The sequence below is a fragment of the Cololabis saira genome, chromosome 24 (genome assembly GCF_033807715.1).
Source record: "Cololabis saira isolate AMF1-May2022 chromosome 24, fColSai1.1, whole genome shotgun sequence".
NCBI lineage: Eukaryota > Metazoa > Chordata > Actinopteri > Beloniformes > Belonidae > Cololabis > Cololabis saira.
The window spans coordinates 24,188,267-24,203,802 of record NC_084610.1 but is presented as its reverse complement, the minus strand read 5'-3'; the positions used below and the strand labels follow the sequence as shown (position 1 = coordinate 24,203,802).

General features: G+C 38.8%; 1 protein-coding gene across 1 annotated transcript in view; it reads left to right on the top strand.

Annotated features, from left to right (window-relative positions):
* The window catches only part of prkx (protein kinase X-linked), a 50,649-nt gene extending 49,788 nt beyond the window's left edge, over positions 1 to 861 (top strand). The window contains exon 8 of the mRNA XM_061715401.1: positions 501 to 861. Within this exon, the coding sequence (XP_061571385.1) occupies positions 501 to 626 (126 nt within the window). The 3' untranslated portion in view covers positions 627 to 861. The remainder of the gene's footprint in view (positions 1 to 500) is intronic.
* The last annotated feature ends 14,675 nt before the right edge of the window (positions 862 to 15,536 follow it).

Sequence of the window (15,536 nt, the reverse complement as noted above, 5' to 3'; positions counted from 1 at the left end):
TTAAGTTCGTTTAAGTTAATTTAAGTTAATTTAAGTTAATTTAAGTTAATTTAAGTTAGTTTAAGTTCGTTTAAGTTCGTTTAATTTCATTTAAGTTTGTTTAAGTTAATTTATGTTTGTTTAAGTTCATTTAAGTTAATTTAAGTTCGTTTAAGTTCGTTTAAGTTCGTTTAAGTTAATTTAAGTTAATTTAAGTTAATTTAAGTTAATTTAAGTTAGTTTAAGTTTGTTTAAGTTCGTTTAAGTTCATTTAAGTTAATTTAAGTTAATTTAAGTTAATTTAAGTTAGTTTAAGTTTGTTTAAGTTCGTTTAAGTTCGTTTAAGTTCATTTAAGTTAATTTAAGTTTGTTTAAGTTCGTTTAATTTCATTTAAGTTTGTTTAAGTTCGTTTAAGTTTGTTTAAGTTCATTTAAGTTAATTTAAGTCCGTTTACGTCCCTCTACGCCCATTTCCTCTCCACCTACTAATCTCGTCTGTCCGTGTCTCCGTCTCTCTCCAGCCTCCCATCGTCCCCAAAGTTTCCCACGAAGGCGACACGTCCAACTTCGACGTTTACCCGGAGGACGACTGGAAGAAGGACCCGCCCGTCCCCCCGAAGGACCTGGAGTTTTTCAAGAACTTCTGAGTCCCAGGGACATTTCTGTCCTGATTGGCTGCTGGGACTTTCCCCCGGGACGGGGACGTAACGGGATACTGGTACTTTTGGGAGGAAACCACTCATTTATCACCCGGACGATGGACGATGTCCGGGGACGAGGACGGACTCGTACGAAACACTAACATCCGCTTCTCTGTCGGTCTTCTGTTCCTGAAACTACGGTGGCCGAGACCCGCCATCGCTGAAAATAAAAGAAACGCTGCAAATAAAAAGAAACGCAGCTGCAAATAAAAGAAACGCTGCAAATAAAAATAAACGCTGCAAATAAAAAGAAACGCCGCTGCAAATAAAAGAAATGCTGAAAATATAAAGAAACGCTGCTGCAAATAAAAGAAACGCTGCAAATAAAATTAAAAAAACAACGCAAATGAAAAAGCCACAATGGAAGTGAAAATAATGTGCAACACCGGTGCATCAGCAAAAATAGTCCCCGGTAATTCACTTCTGTTGTGGCTTTTTTATTTGAGTCGTTTTTTTTTTATTTGCAGCGGCGTTTATTTTATTTGCAGTGTTTCTTTTATTTGCAGCAGTGTTTGTTTTTATTTGCAGCGTTTATTTTATTTGCAAAGCGTTTATTTTATTTGCAGCATTTATTTTATTTGAAAAGCGTTTCTTTTATTTGCAGCGGCGTTTGTTTTTATTTGTAGCGTTTCTTTATATTTGCAGCTGCGTTTGTTTTTATTTGTAGCGTTTCTTTATATTTGTAGAGTTTCTTTTTATTTGCAGCGTTTCTTTTTATTTGCAGCGTTTATTTTTATTTGCAGCGTTTATTTTTTTTGCAGCGTTTATTTTTTTTGCAGCTTTTATTTTATTTGCAGCGTTTATTTTATTTGCAAAGGGTTTATTTTATTTGCAGCGTTTATTTTATTTGCAAAGGGTTTATTTTATTTGCAGCATTTATTTTATTTGCAGCGTTTATTTTATTTGCAGCATTTATTTAATTTGCAGCGTTTATTTAATTTGCAGCAGCGTTTCTTTTTATTTGCAGCGTTGTTTGTTTTTATTTGCAGCGTTTCTTTTATTTTCAGCGATGGCGGGTCTCGGCCACCGTACCTGACTGTTGCTTTTATAACCTTGTTTTTATCACTGATTCTCTCTTGAAATGCAAATGCAAAAAAAAGACGAGAACCCGGTTCTTTTTGGACCCGACTGTTACTTTCTAGAGCTTTTTTATTTTTTACCGTCATGTTTTGTAATTTTTTCTCCTGGGAAAAAGTCCCCAAAGTCGTGTAATGTTGCACTGCAAAAACTCAAAATCAGGAAAATCAGGAATATTTGTCTTATTTCTAGTTAAAATGTCTCATTTTTAGTAAAAAAAACTCATTACACTTAAAACAAGAGTCATCACCAGAAAAATAACTTATTTGACAATTTTCACCTGTTTCAAGTAAATTTTCACTTGAAATAAGTAGAAAAATCTGAGATTTATCTTCTCATTACAAACAAAAAAATTTAGATTTTTTTTTCATTATGCACTTTGAGAAAAAAGTCGGAATTTGGAGAAAAAAGTTAAAATGTCGAGGTTAATGTTGAAGTACAATCTTGAGAAAAAAGTCAAAAATCTACTTGAAGTTTTTTCCAGTGATGAGTCTTGTTTTAAGTGTATTGAGATTTTTTTGACTAAAAATGAGACATTTTAACTAGAAATAAGACAAATATTCTTAAGATTTTGAGTTTTTGCAGTGCAGTTGGAGCGTTAAAGCTGCTTTTACACTGCAAAAACTCAAAATCTTACCAAGAATATTTGTCTTATTTGTAGTTAAAATGCCTCATTTTTAGTCGAAAAATACCAAAAAAGCTAAAAAATAACTTGAAATAACTATTTTCACCTGTTTCAAGTAAATTTTCACTTGAAATAAGTAGAAAAATCTGCCAGTGGAACAAGATTTATCTTCTCATTACAAGCAAAAAAATCAGATTTTTCTACTTATTTTAAGTGAAAATCTACTTGAAACAGGTGGAAATTGTTGTTTTTTGAGTTTTTGAGTCTTGTTTTAAGTGAAATTAGATTTTTTGACTAAAAATGAGACATTTTAACTAGAAATAAGACAAATATTCTTAATATTTTGAGGGTGGACGGGTGGACAGGTGCCTTACACCACCGACGATGAGGACACGGCTCTTTTTTTATCGTCATCTTCATCATCATCTTCATCATCATCTTTATCATCTTCATCATCTTTATCTTCATCATCATATCCGGTGACGGTTGCGGGACGTCTCTTCTCTAAATGTGTTTCATATCTGGTGTTTAAATGTGACGACGGCCTTCAAAATAAAGGTCCTTCTGTGCCTCATCCCGTCATCCGCTGCTCATCCTCTCATCCTCTCATCCTCTCATCCGCTGCTCATCCTCTCATCCTCTCATCCTCTGATCATCCTGTAATCCTCTGCTCGAGACTCTAATCTTTAAAATACGTAAATAGATTAAAGGGACGAGGTTCTGTTGGACTGAAGTTCTGACCTCATAAACCTGCAAATTCTAACTTTAAAAAGTCTAAAAACCTGCAAGAAAAGAAATCTTAAGGTTAAATCTGAAATTCTACACTGCAAAAACTCAAAATCTTACCAGGAATATTTGTCTTATTTCTAGTTAAAATGTCAAATTTTTTGTCAAAAAAAATCTCATTACACTTAAAACAAGAGTCATCACCAGAGAAATAACTTTCACTTGAAATAAGTAGAAAATAAGTCGTTTCCCAGTGCACTGTTGTTACATGTGTCCTGAAAATGATAAAACTTGTATCGTAAAAATCTGCCAGTGGGAAAAGATTTATCTTCTCATTACAAGCAAAAAAATCTTGTTCCACTGGCAGATTTTTCTACTTATTTTAAGAGAAAATCTACTTGAAACAGGTGAAAATTATTGTATTTTCCAGTGATGAGTCTTGTTTTAAGTGTAATGAGACATTTTAACTAGAAATAAGACAAATATTCTTGTTAAGATTTTGAGTTTTTGCAGTGTAATTCTGTAATTTGCAGCAAAAATTCAAAAGTCGAAGTAAAAGTTGTGAAAGGAAGAATATTCAGTCAGAAATTAAAGTCAAATAAAAGTTAACTTTTAAAAATCCCAAAACCAGAATTTCAGACATTCATAATTTTGTTGGAGAAACTCACAAATTACATAGAAAATTGAGACTTTTTAAGTCACTAACCTGCAAAAAACTAAAAGATGAAAGAAATTCAGACTTTTTAAAAGTTAAATGAAAATTTTCGGGTCAAGAATTCTAACTTAAAACGTTAAAATGAGCGTTTCCGTGGTGATGCGAGTGTCAGCGCTTTTACATCATCATTGGTGTTTAAATGTGACGACGGCCTTCAAAATAAAGGTTCTTCTGTGCTTCATCCTGTCATCGCTGCTCGAGACTCTAATCTTTAAAATATGTAAATAAATCAAAGATAAAAGAAGATACAAAGACGTCAGAACCTGCAAATTTGAACGAACATAAAATAAAACAGTTCTGACTTTAAAAAGTCTCCAACCTGCAAGAAGAGAAATCTGAAATTCTAATTCTGCAATTTGCAATCAAAATTCAAAAGTCCAAGTAAAATGTTCAGCTTTAATAAAACTTTGAAGTTGAGACGTGAAGAAAAAATCAAGTCAAATAAAAGTTAACTTTTAAAAATCCAAAAACAACATTTTAATGGGCAAAAAAATTCAAACCAGAATTTCAGACTAGATTCATAATTTTGTTGGAGAAACTCATAAATTACATAAAAGTTCAGACCTTTTAAATCACTAACCTGCAAAAAAAAAGAAATCTGAAGGTTAAATCTGAAATTCTAATTCTGTAATTTGTGATAAAAATTCAAAAGTCAAAGTAAAAGTTCAGCTTTCATAAAACCTTAAAGTTGTGACAGGAAGAAAATCAAGTCAAATAAAAGTTAACTTTTAAAAATCCAAAAGCACAAATTTTAATTGCCCAAAAAAATCTAATCAAAATTTCAGACTAGATTCATAATTTTGTTGGAGAAACTCATAATTTACATAAAAGTTCAGACCTTTTAAGTCACTAAGCTGCAAAAAAAGAAATCTGAAGGTTAAATCTGAAATTCTAATTCTGTAATTTGCAGAAAATCAAGTCAAATAAAAGTTAACTTTTAAAATTTTAATGGGCAAAAAAATTCAAACCAGAATTTCAATTTTGTTGGAGAAACTCATAAATTACATAGAAAATTATGACTTTTTAATTCACTAACCTGCAAAAAACTAAAAGACGAAAGAAATTCTGACTTTGTAAAAGTGAAATAAAGATTTTCGGGTCAAAAATTCTAACTTAAATGTTAAAATGAGCATTTCCTTGGTGAACCATTAGAACCACATTATTAGAACCACATCACACTGCAAAAACTAAAAATCTTATTAATTTGTCTTATTTCTAGTTAAAATGTCTCATGTTTTGTCAAAAAAATCTAATTACACTTAAAACAAGACTCATCACGGGAAAAAACAACAATTTTCACCTGTTTCAAGTAGATTTTCACTTAAAATAAGTACAAAAATCTGCCAGTGGAACAAGATTTTTTTGCTTGTAATGAGAAGATAAATCTTGTCCCACTGGCAGATTTTTCTACTTATTTCAAGTGAAAATTTACTTTCCAGTGATGAGTCTTGTTTTAAGTGACATTTTAACTAGAAATAAGACATTTTTTTGCAGTGTACTAGAACCGCATCACCAGATTCATCGTGTCCGTGTCGTCTCCATCCGTCCTCTGTCTGCACGTTTGCGTTTTGCATCGTTGGCCTCCCTTCCTTCTAGCCCGTGGTTCTTCAGACCGGAACCGGAACGTTCTGGTGCTCGCAGAGTTTTCAGAACCTGACCCGGATCCCCGGCAGATACCAGCTCTGGCCACAGGGGGGCAGATGCATCTGTTCACCAACATTACCGTCGACGACGGCGCGGCTCATGACGCCACCAGAGGGGACCACACCTTCTCGCAGGAGACTCCCCCATGTGGCCAGACGTGGTACTGCTACTCGGACTACGTTTCCAGCATCAATAACCCTTTTACAAACGGAATATTAGCAATAACCCGGTTGAATTTGCTCATATTCCGGTTTTTAAAAACCCCAATATGAGCCCTCTGTTACTCCTTTTAAAACCCGAATATTGGCTCATGTAAACACCAAACTGAATATCCCCATCAAACGGAACAGGAATGTGTTTTCTGCTCATGCTCTGTTCACAAGGAATCCTGGAGGAAGTGACGCCGACGTCTCTAAACTACTGCTGGGAAGTAGTTCAAGTGTAAAAACGCTGTAAGTTTTGGTTTGAGTTTATTGTTTTCCAAAGATGCACAGCAGTTTCCTGTGAATGGCATGCGTTAGCCGTTAGCGTAGCGTGTTTCCCATCAAACCCCGACCTTCACCTGTGTCCCGTTTATGTGTAGATTTAAAGAGAAAAAAAGAGCGTGCATGCTTCGGTCTTTGAAATCTGTTTTCTGCGTCCGAACCCCATCACATCTGAGCCGCTGTGGATTTAATGTCGGCCTGCAGCCTCCTCATCCTGAAGAATCACCGACGATGTCCGAGCTCCGGCTCCACCTCCAACCAGCATCAGCCAGCATTAGCCAGCATCAGCCAGCAGGACTGCAGGACTGCAGGGCATGAGCGCCACCTGGAGGACGACTGGTCCCACTACTCCTCTTTTTATACCCGGGTCGTACCAAAGCCTTTTCTTATACCGTAACCTTGATGTGTCCAAGTGTTTGTGTAACTGGAAAGGTTTGAAAACTGGAAATGATGTGAAGGAAAACACGATGTCTTTCTCTGCTGCTCTTGTCCCGTCTGGTCCTTTCCTGTTTCCTTTCAGCAGGTGAGCAGAAGAAGTCCGACTTTTGGGAAATGCCTCCAGGGCAACACTAGGTAGTCGAAATGTCGAGATTAATGTTAAAGTACAATTTCAAGAAAAAAGTCGAAATGTCGAGAAAAAAGTCAAAATTTCGAGATTAATGTTGAAGTACAATCTCGAGAAAAAAGTCGAAATGTTGGGAAAAAAGTCCAAATTTTGAGAAAAAAGTCAAAATTTCGGGAAAAAAGTCAAAATTTCGAGAAAAAAGTCCAAATTTCGAGAAAAAAGTCAAAATTTTGTGAAAAAGTCAAAAATTTTGAGAAAAAAGTCAAAATATCAAGAAAAAAGTCAAAATTTTGTGAAAAAGTCAAAAATTTTGAGAAAAAAGTCAAAATATCAAGAAAAAAGTCAAAATTTTGTGAAAAAGTCAAAAATTTTGAGAAAAAAGTCAAAATTTCAAGAAAAAAGTCAAAATTTTGAGAAAAAAGTCAAAACTTTGAGAAAAAAGTCAAAATTTCGAGAAAAAAGTCAATGTTGAGAGAAAAAAATTGGAAATGTCGAGAAAAAAGTCACAACACTAGGTAACCCCCTCACACCGTGTAACTGCATGCATTTCGTCTCATGTCTACCTTAGGCCACATAACAGCAATTAAGAATTAAAGCAGCGATGAACGGACCCTCGCGCGTGCATTTTCCACCAATTATGGTCAAGGACTCAAAACCGAGTCCGATGACACCACCCATGAGTCTTTATGTCAAACCATTCAAAAGTTATGGCAGACAAAAAGTTTTCTAGGGGGCGCTGTTGAGCCGTTAGGCAACGTCCATTAATGCAAACCATGAAATATAAAATGTATCACCAGGCCTGGCTTGCATGCAAAATTTGGTGACTATCAAATATGGACCAATCAGATGAAGGGGGGGCGCGCTTTTTGGCGTCTAGCGTTGCCACGGTAACACTTTTGAAAGAGAAAAGTAATGCGCGTCGTCGCAGGATGGAGACGCACATTTTGATGTATAACACATCTGGGGGCACGTTACGGTTCGGGCTGAATTAACTGCCGAAGGAATGGCATAAATTGCGCCAAAATTACAGGATTAATTCAAAATGTTCAAAATGGCCGACTTCCTGTTCGGTTTCGGCCATGGTGCCAAGAGACTTTTCTTTAAGTTGCAACATGATACAGGTGTACATGCAGATTTTCGTGCATGTACGTCAAACCGTATTGTGGGGCTTGAGGCACAAAGTTTTCTAGGGGGCGCTGTTGAGCCATTAGGCCACGCCCATTAATCATCATGTGAAAATATCATCTGATCTTCATGTTATTCAAAATAAAACCTTCCAAACAAACTAATCCTACCTTTATTAACATGCTTGAGTTATTGTGGGTAATACCAATTACCACCTTTAATAGTTCTGGGGTTTATCTTTAGCAGGAACAGCCGTCTGACGTCGTCACGGTGAGTTCTGGTCCGGAGCTTCACCTCGTTGAAGTTTTTGGACGTTTCCTTCTCCGCAGCATCTCCACCAGGTCCAGGTCTGGACTTTGACCAGGTCTTTCCAGAACCGCAACTCTTTTATTTGTCGTCATTCTGATGTAGATCTGCTGCGTTTGGATCATGAATGAAGAGTTTATAGGCTCCTTAGAGACCGGAACACAAGTCAGGGTAATTAGAGTTGTCCATTATTCCTGTAAATCCTCTGGAGGTAGTGAGGGGGTACTTAGTGTTGTCTTTTTTTTCCTATTTTTTCACTATTTTTACTCTCTTTAATTCTTTTTTCTTTTTCCCTCTTTTTTCTTCTTTTTCCCTCTTTTATTCCTATATTTTCCTCTTTTGATCCTCTCGTTCCCTCTTTTTTCCTGTTTTTTCCCTCTTTTTTTCCTATTTTGTCACTATTTTTACTCTCTTTAATTCGTCTTTTTTTCTATTTTTCCCTCTTTTTTCTTCTTTTTCCCTCTTTTTCCTATATTTTCCTCTTTTGATCCTCTTTCCCTCTTTTTTCCTGTTTTTTTCACTATTTTGACTCTCTTTAATTCGTTTTTTTTCTATTTTTCCCTCTTTTTCCTATTTTTCCCTCTTTTTCTCCTCTTTTCTCCTCTTTTTCCCTCTTTTTTCCTATATTTTCCTCTTTTGATCCTCTCTTTCCGTCTTTTTTTGCTATTTTTTCCCTCTTTTTTTCCTATTTATTTTTACTATCTTTTATTCCTCTTTTTTTCTATTTTTCCGTTTTTTTCCTGTTTTTCCCTCTTTTTTCTTTTTCCCTCTTTTTTCCTCTTTTTCCCTCTTTTTCCCTATATTTTCCTCTTCTGATCCTCTCCTTCCCTTTTTTCCTATTTTTCCCTCTTTTTTTCTTTTTCCCTCTTTTTTCCTCATTTTTTCCTCTTTTTTCCTCATTTTTTCCTCTTTTTCGCTCTTTTTCCCTATATTTTCCTCTTTTGATCCTCTTTCCCTCTTTTTTCCTGTTTTTTTCACTATTTTGACTCTCTTTAATTCGTTTTTTTTCTATTTTTCCCTCTTTTTCCTATTTTTCCCTCTTTTTCTCCTCTTTTCTCCTCTTTTTCCCTCTTTTTTCCTATATTTTCCTCTTTTGATCCTCTTTCCCTCTTTTTTCCTGTTTTTTTCACTATTTTGACTCTCTTTAATTCGTTTTTTTTCTATTTTTCCCTCTTTTTCCTATTTTTCCCTCTTTTTCTCCTCTTTTCTCCTCTTTTTCCCTCTTTTTTCCTATATTTTCCTCTTTTGATCCTCTCTTTCCGTCTTTTTTTGCTATTTTTTCCCTCTTTTTTTCCTATTTATTTTTACTATCTTTTATTCCTCTTTTTTTCTATTTTTCCGTTTTTTTCCTGTTTTTCCCTCTTTTTTCTTTTTCCCTCTTTTTTCCTCTTTTTCCCTCTTTTTCCCTATATTTTCCTCTTCTGATCCTCTCCTTCCCTTTTTTCCCATTTTTCCCTCTTTTTTTCTTTTTCCCTCTTTTTTCCTCATTTTTTCCTCTTTTTTCCTCATTTTTTCCTCTTTTTCGCTCTTTTTCCCTATATTTTCCTCTTTTGATCCTCTTTCCCTCTTTTTTCACTATTTTTACTCTCTTTTATTCCTCTTTTTTCAATTTTTCCCTCTTTTTTTTCCTATTTTTCCCTCTTTTCTCCTTTTTTTCTTTTTCCCTCTTTTCTCCTCTTTTTTCCTCTTTTGATCCTCTCTTTCCCTATTTTTTTCCCGCTTTTTTTCCTATTTTTTCCCTCTTTTTTTCTCTATTTTTTCCTCTCTTTTTTTCCCTCTTTTTGTAAATCCTCTGGAGGTAGTGAGGGGGTACCTAGTGTTGCCCACCGCCTGTAAAAAGTTGGCCATTTTGAACATTTTGAATGAATCGTGTAATTTTGTCGCAATTTATGCCATTCCTGCGACAATTAATACGGCCCGAACCGTAACGTGCACCCAGGTGTGTTATACATCAAAATGTTCGTCTTCATCCTGCGACAACGTGCATTACTTTTCTCAGTCAAACTTTTGAATGGTTTGACATAAAGAGTCATGGGTGGTGTCATCGGACTCGGTATTGAGTCCTTGACTTTTATTGGTGAAAATTGCACGCGCCAGGGCCCGTTCATCGCTGCTTGCAGCTTTAATTTAAGTTGGAGGACCCCCTTTAGTACCTCCGCGGCCCCCCTAGGGGTCGCAGACCCCCAGTTGAAGACCCCTTTCTTAAACAATCACACTTCAGTATTTTTAAACAGCTAAACTGGATCGAGCCATTGAAGCTGATTCAGAGCAGAAGAACTCGCGTGACTCGTGTTCTGTTTTCTCTGCACGCTCCGCCGCAGCAACGATCTACGTTTTTCAGACGTTAGCATAATTAATAATGAAATTAAACAATTCAATCATCAAAATTATAACAAATAAAGGCTTAAAATATCTTGCTATGCATGTAATGAGACTACGTACTTTTACACCATATTCTAGTTGAATTATTGAAATAAATTAACTTTTACACCATATTCTAGTTGAATTATTGAAGTAAATTAACTTTTACACCATATTCTAGTTGAATTATTGAAATAAATTAACTTTTACACCATATTCTAGTTGAATTATTGAAATAAATTAACTTTTACACCATATTCTAGCTGAATTATTGAAATAAATTTACTTTTACACCATATTCTAGTTGAATTATTGAAATAAGTTAACTTTTACACCATATTCTAGTTGAATTATTGAAATAAATTAACTTTTACACCATATTCTAGTTTAATTATTGAAATAAACTAACTTTTACACCATATTGTAGTTGAATTATTGTAATAAATGAACTTTTACACCATATTCTAGTTGAATTATTGAAATAAATTAACTTTTACACCATATTATAGCTGAATTATTGAAATAAATTAACTTTTACACCATATTCTAGTTGAATTATTGAAATAAATTAACTTTTACACCATATTCTTCACCTGTATGTATATTATACATATTGGCTGATGTTACATACGTAGCATAGGAGGCTATTTCAGTTGCTAGTATGGTTGTCTGTCTGTAGAATCATGCAAGTTCAATGCTATTAAATCGGAGCCCGGACCCGCCGGCGTGACTAAGGAGACGCGTCACGTGTGAATACGTTTCCTGAGAAGCGTCTCTCTCTACATGTGGTCCGTGAGGAACAGTGACTCATGTTTGAGGCGCCGCGGCTGGAACTCGGGGGCTGCTAGCTTCCCGCCGCTGCAGCTGTGTTTTTATCTGCTGCCGGGTGATAATTGAGCCTCGTGACACGAGCAGCCTGCTTTTCTTTTCTTCCCTGCAGGACGGAGGTCGTCTCCGCGCTTTCATCCCTCCGTCTGTGGGAGGGCTGCCGGCGTCCCGCCGAGTTATGGTGTTTACACGCAGGCCCGAGTCCTGCGGCGGCTGAACCTGCTGGACCCGTTAAAGGAGACGGATGGTTAGCAGAGCCGCCGCGATGACAGGACACGCTGAGCAGGAATGTGTGTCGGTCACCTGCAAGGTTGCAGCAGAAAACAGAGCAGGATTAAAGCTGCAAGCAGCAATTTTCACCCATACTGATCAAGGACTCAAAACTAAGTCCGATGACACCACCATGACTGTTTATGTCAAACCATTCAAAAAATGTGGCAGAAAATAGGAACTATAAAATATCGACCAATCAGATGAAGGGGGGGGGCGCTTTTTGGCGTCTAGCGTTGCCAGGGTAACGCTTTTCTCCATTTCTTCCTTCTTTCCTTCCTTCCTTCCTTCCTTCCTTCCTTCCTTCCTTCCTTCCTTCTTTTCTCCCTTCCTTCCTTCTTTCCTTCCTTCCTTCCTTCCTTCTTTTCTTCCGTCCTTATTTCCTTCCCTCTTTCCTTCTTTCCTCCTTTTCTCCCTTCTTTCCTTCCTTCCTTCCTTCCTTCCTTCCTTCTTTTCTTCCTTCCTTATTTCCTTCCCTCCCTCCTTCCTTCCTTCCTTCCTTCATTCCTTCCTTCCTTCCTTCTTTTCTTCCATCCTTATTTCCTGCCCTCCTTCCTTCTTTTTCCCCTCCTTCCTTCCTTCTTTTTCCCTTCCTTCCTTCTTTTCTCCCTTCTTTCCTTCCTTCCTTCCTTCCTTCCTTCCTTCTTTTCTTCCTTCCTTATTTCCTTCCCTCCCTCCTTCCTTCCTTCATTCCTTCCTTCCTTCCTTCTTTTCTTCCATCCTTATTTCCTGCCCTCCTTCCTTCTTTTTCCCCTCCTTCCTTCCTTCCTTCCTTCCTTCCTTCTTTCCTTCCTTCCTTCATTCCTTCTTTTCTCCCTTCCTTCCTTCTTCCTTCTTTATTTCCTGCCCTCCTTCCTTCTTTTTCCCCTCCTTCCTTCCTTCCTTCCTTCCTTCCTTCCTTCCTTCTTTCCTTCCTTCCTTCTTTTCTCCCTTCCTTCCTTCTTTCCTCCCTTCTTTCCTTCCTTCCTTCTTTTCTTTCTTCCTTATTTCCTTCCTTCCTTCTTTTCTTCCGTCCTTATTTCCTTCCCTCTTTCCTTCCTTCCTTCTTTTTCCCCTCTTTCCTTCTTTTCTCCCTTCCTTCCTTCCTTCCTTCCTTCCTTCCTTCCTTCTTTTCTCCCTTCTTTCCTTCCTTCCTTCCTTCCTTATTTTCTCCCTTCTTTCCTTCCTTCCTTCCTTCCTTCTTTTCTCCCTTCCTTCCTTCCTTCCTTCCTTCCTTCCTTCCTCCCTTCCTTCCTCCCTTCCTTCATTCCTTCTTTTCTCCCTTCCTTCCTTCTTTTCTTCCTTCTTTATTTCCTTCCCTCCTTCCTTCCTTCCTTCCTTCCTTCCTTCGTTCCTTCCTTCCTTCCTTCTTTTCTCCCTTCCTTCCTTCCTTCCTTCCTTCCTTCCTTCCTTCCTTCCTTCCTTCCTTCCTTCCTTCCTTCTTTTCTCCCTTCCTTCCTTCTTTTCTCCCTTCCTTCCTTCTTTCCTCCCTTCTTTCCTTCCTTCCTTATTTTCTTCCTTCCGATGAACGGGCCCTCGCGCGGGCAATTTTCACCAATAAAGGTCAAGGACTGAAAACCATGTCCGATGACACCACCCACGACTCTTTATGTTAAACCATTCAAAAAATATGGCAGAAAATAGGATCTATCAAATATGGACCAATCAGAAGAAGAGGCGGGGCTAATTTGTACCAATTATGCTCAAGGAGTCAAAACAGAGTCCGATGACACCACCCACGAGTCTTTATGTCAAAACATTCAAAAGTTATGGCAGAAAGTAGGAACTATCAAATATGAACCAATCAGATGAAGGGGGGCGCGCTTTTTGGTGTCTATCGTCGCCACGGTAACACTTTTGACTGAGAAAAGTAATGTGCGTCGTCGCAGGACGGAGACGCACATTTTGATGTATAACACACCTGGGTGCACGTTACGGTTCGGGCCGTATTAACTGCCGAAGAAATGGTATAAATTGCGCCAAAATTACACAATTCAAAATGTCCGACTTCCTGTTCGGTTTGGGCCATGGCTCCAAGAGACTTTTCTTTAAGTTGTGCCATGATACAGGAGTGTACCGATTTTCGTGCATGTACGTCAAACCGTATTGTGGGGCTTGAGGCACAAAGTTTTCTAGGGGGCGCTGTTGAGCCGTTAGGCCACGCCCATTAATGCAAACCATGACATATCAAATTTATCACCAGGCCTGGATTGGTGATACATTTGGTGACTTTTGGGGCTCGTTTAGGAAAAAAGGCCCTCCTTTCGTCAGAAGATACAATAGGACCTTGGCACTGTCAGTGCTCGGTCCCTAATAAACCCCAGATTAGCAGCTGACGGTTCTTCAGCCCCACCTGGCCAAACGACAGGGCACGCGTCTCCACTCCCCTCTAATCAGGGGTCGGCTCTGCAGGCCTGTCATCAGTGGAGGTCCTGAATGCACCACACCCCAGCAGGACGCCTGGGGGGACGCCCTAGCACACATTAACGCCACCCAACGCCAAACATCACAACTAGAGCAGGAATACCAGGGCTGCGTCCGAAATGCCAGACTAAACGGTATATACTCAAAAAGTATACTTAAGTTTGGCACACTTTTGAGTAAATATCAGTAGTATGCATTAATTTGGACGTACTAATCAGAGCCACACGGCACTTCCTGCCGTTGGGAGGGGGAGTTGTTACCATGGTAATAGTGTCCATCAATCCACACTAATACATTTCTCCAGAATGAGTATGGATAGTACATACTATTGAGTACGTTCTAATGTTTCGGACGCACTAAAAAATCTCTCATACGGTTTTTACTACTCATTAGGGAGGAAGTATGGGATTTCGGACGCAGCTCACGACTTCAAACCCGACTTGTCAGAAACCATCGCCAAGGGGCTCGTCCGGGCTGAGTGTAAATGTAAAGACATGAAGACAAGTAGTTATGGGGGACGTCTCTGTAAAAGCTAGGTGGGATCTTTATGGCTGATATGGTCTGAAGGAGGGAATCGAGTTTGGGGCTGATTGTGAGAAGGGTCTTAATAATCACTGTCGACTCATCGGTCGGTTGAAAAAGCTGGGCACTGTATATCATTGTGCCTTATGTTTCATTACAGGATGTGGCAATCTTGTTCACCACTGCACTTTGTATGCGACTGCAAATTGTCCATCTTTATCTGTCCGCAGACTTTCTCCATGGTTAGTTTTTATATATAAATCTCTTCTTGGGCTGGTTCCTACCTATCTATCTCTTGGCCAATGTGATTGTTTTTAATCGAATAGTATTGAAAAGTTTTACATTACAAGGACCTGTCGTGTTGCTGAGTTTATGTTGTATGTTGTTTGTGTCCCTGATTATAGTGTGTGACTGCTGTTTGTTGTTGTTTTTTCGCTGTTGTAACGCTGTTTCTGCTGCCGTCTTGGTCAGGTCACTCTTGGAAAACAGCGGCGTCCTGGACCAGTTCTTCCTACATCTGTCGGTACTTTCTCCTGGACATCAAGTTCAGGGGAACCATGAGAGCAGAAGGTGCAGGAATCAAACCCACAACCTGGACCTGCTGGCAGAGGAGGTTTGTACAGTTGTGCATCACGAGCGCGTGACTCGGCGTCCTCTCGGAGAAACTCTCTGATTTTTACTGCCAGACTCTGAAAAGGTTAGGTAGCGCTCACGTCCAACTCCCCTCCGTCAGCAGCTCCACAGCTGGATGTGATTGAGTCTCTGGTCCGTCTCCAGAGGATGTGGGGACGGAGCAGACGTGAGGCGTCCCTCACATTCCTCCCCCGGCTCTAGCTGACGCTTCGCTCTGCTCCTCCCAAACCCTGCAATTACCTCCTCTCTTTGATGGATTTCTCACATTAAGGTTCCCGTCCTTCCCACCGAGGAACGGCTTGATTGGATCTAAACCTCGGTGGCGTCCTGGTGTTTGGGGAGCGAGACGTCGTCCTGGTGTTGGGGGAGCGTTCCCCGGTGCAGGGAGACGTCATCCTGGCGCTGGAGAAGGAAACATTAAACACAGGCCTTGAGCCGGAGGAGGAGGAGGAGGAGGAGGAGGAGATCCATCATCCCGCTGCTCCAGGAACCCGTCCAGGAACCCGGCGCTGCTTCCTGGTCCCAACGCCAAGTACAAGCCGTGATTCATGCCGGTTCCTGACAGTTCCCC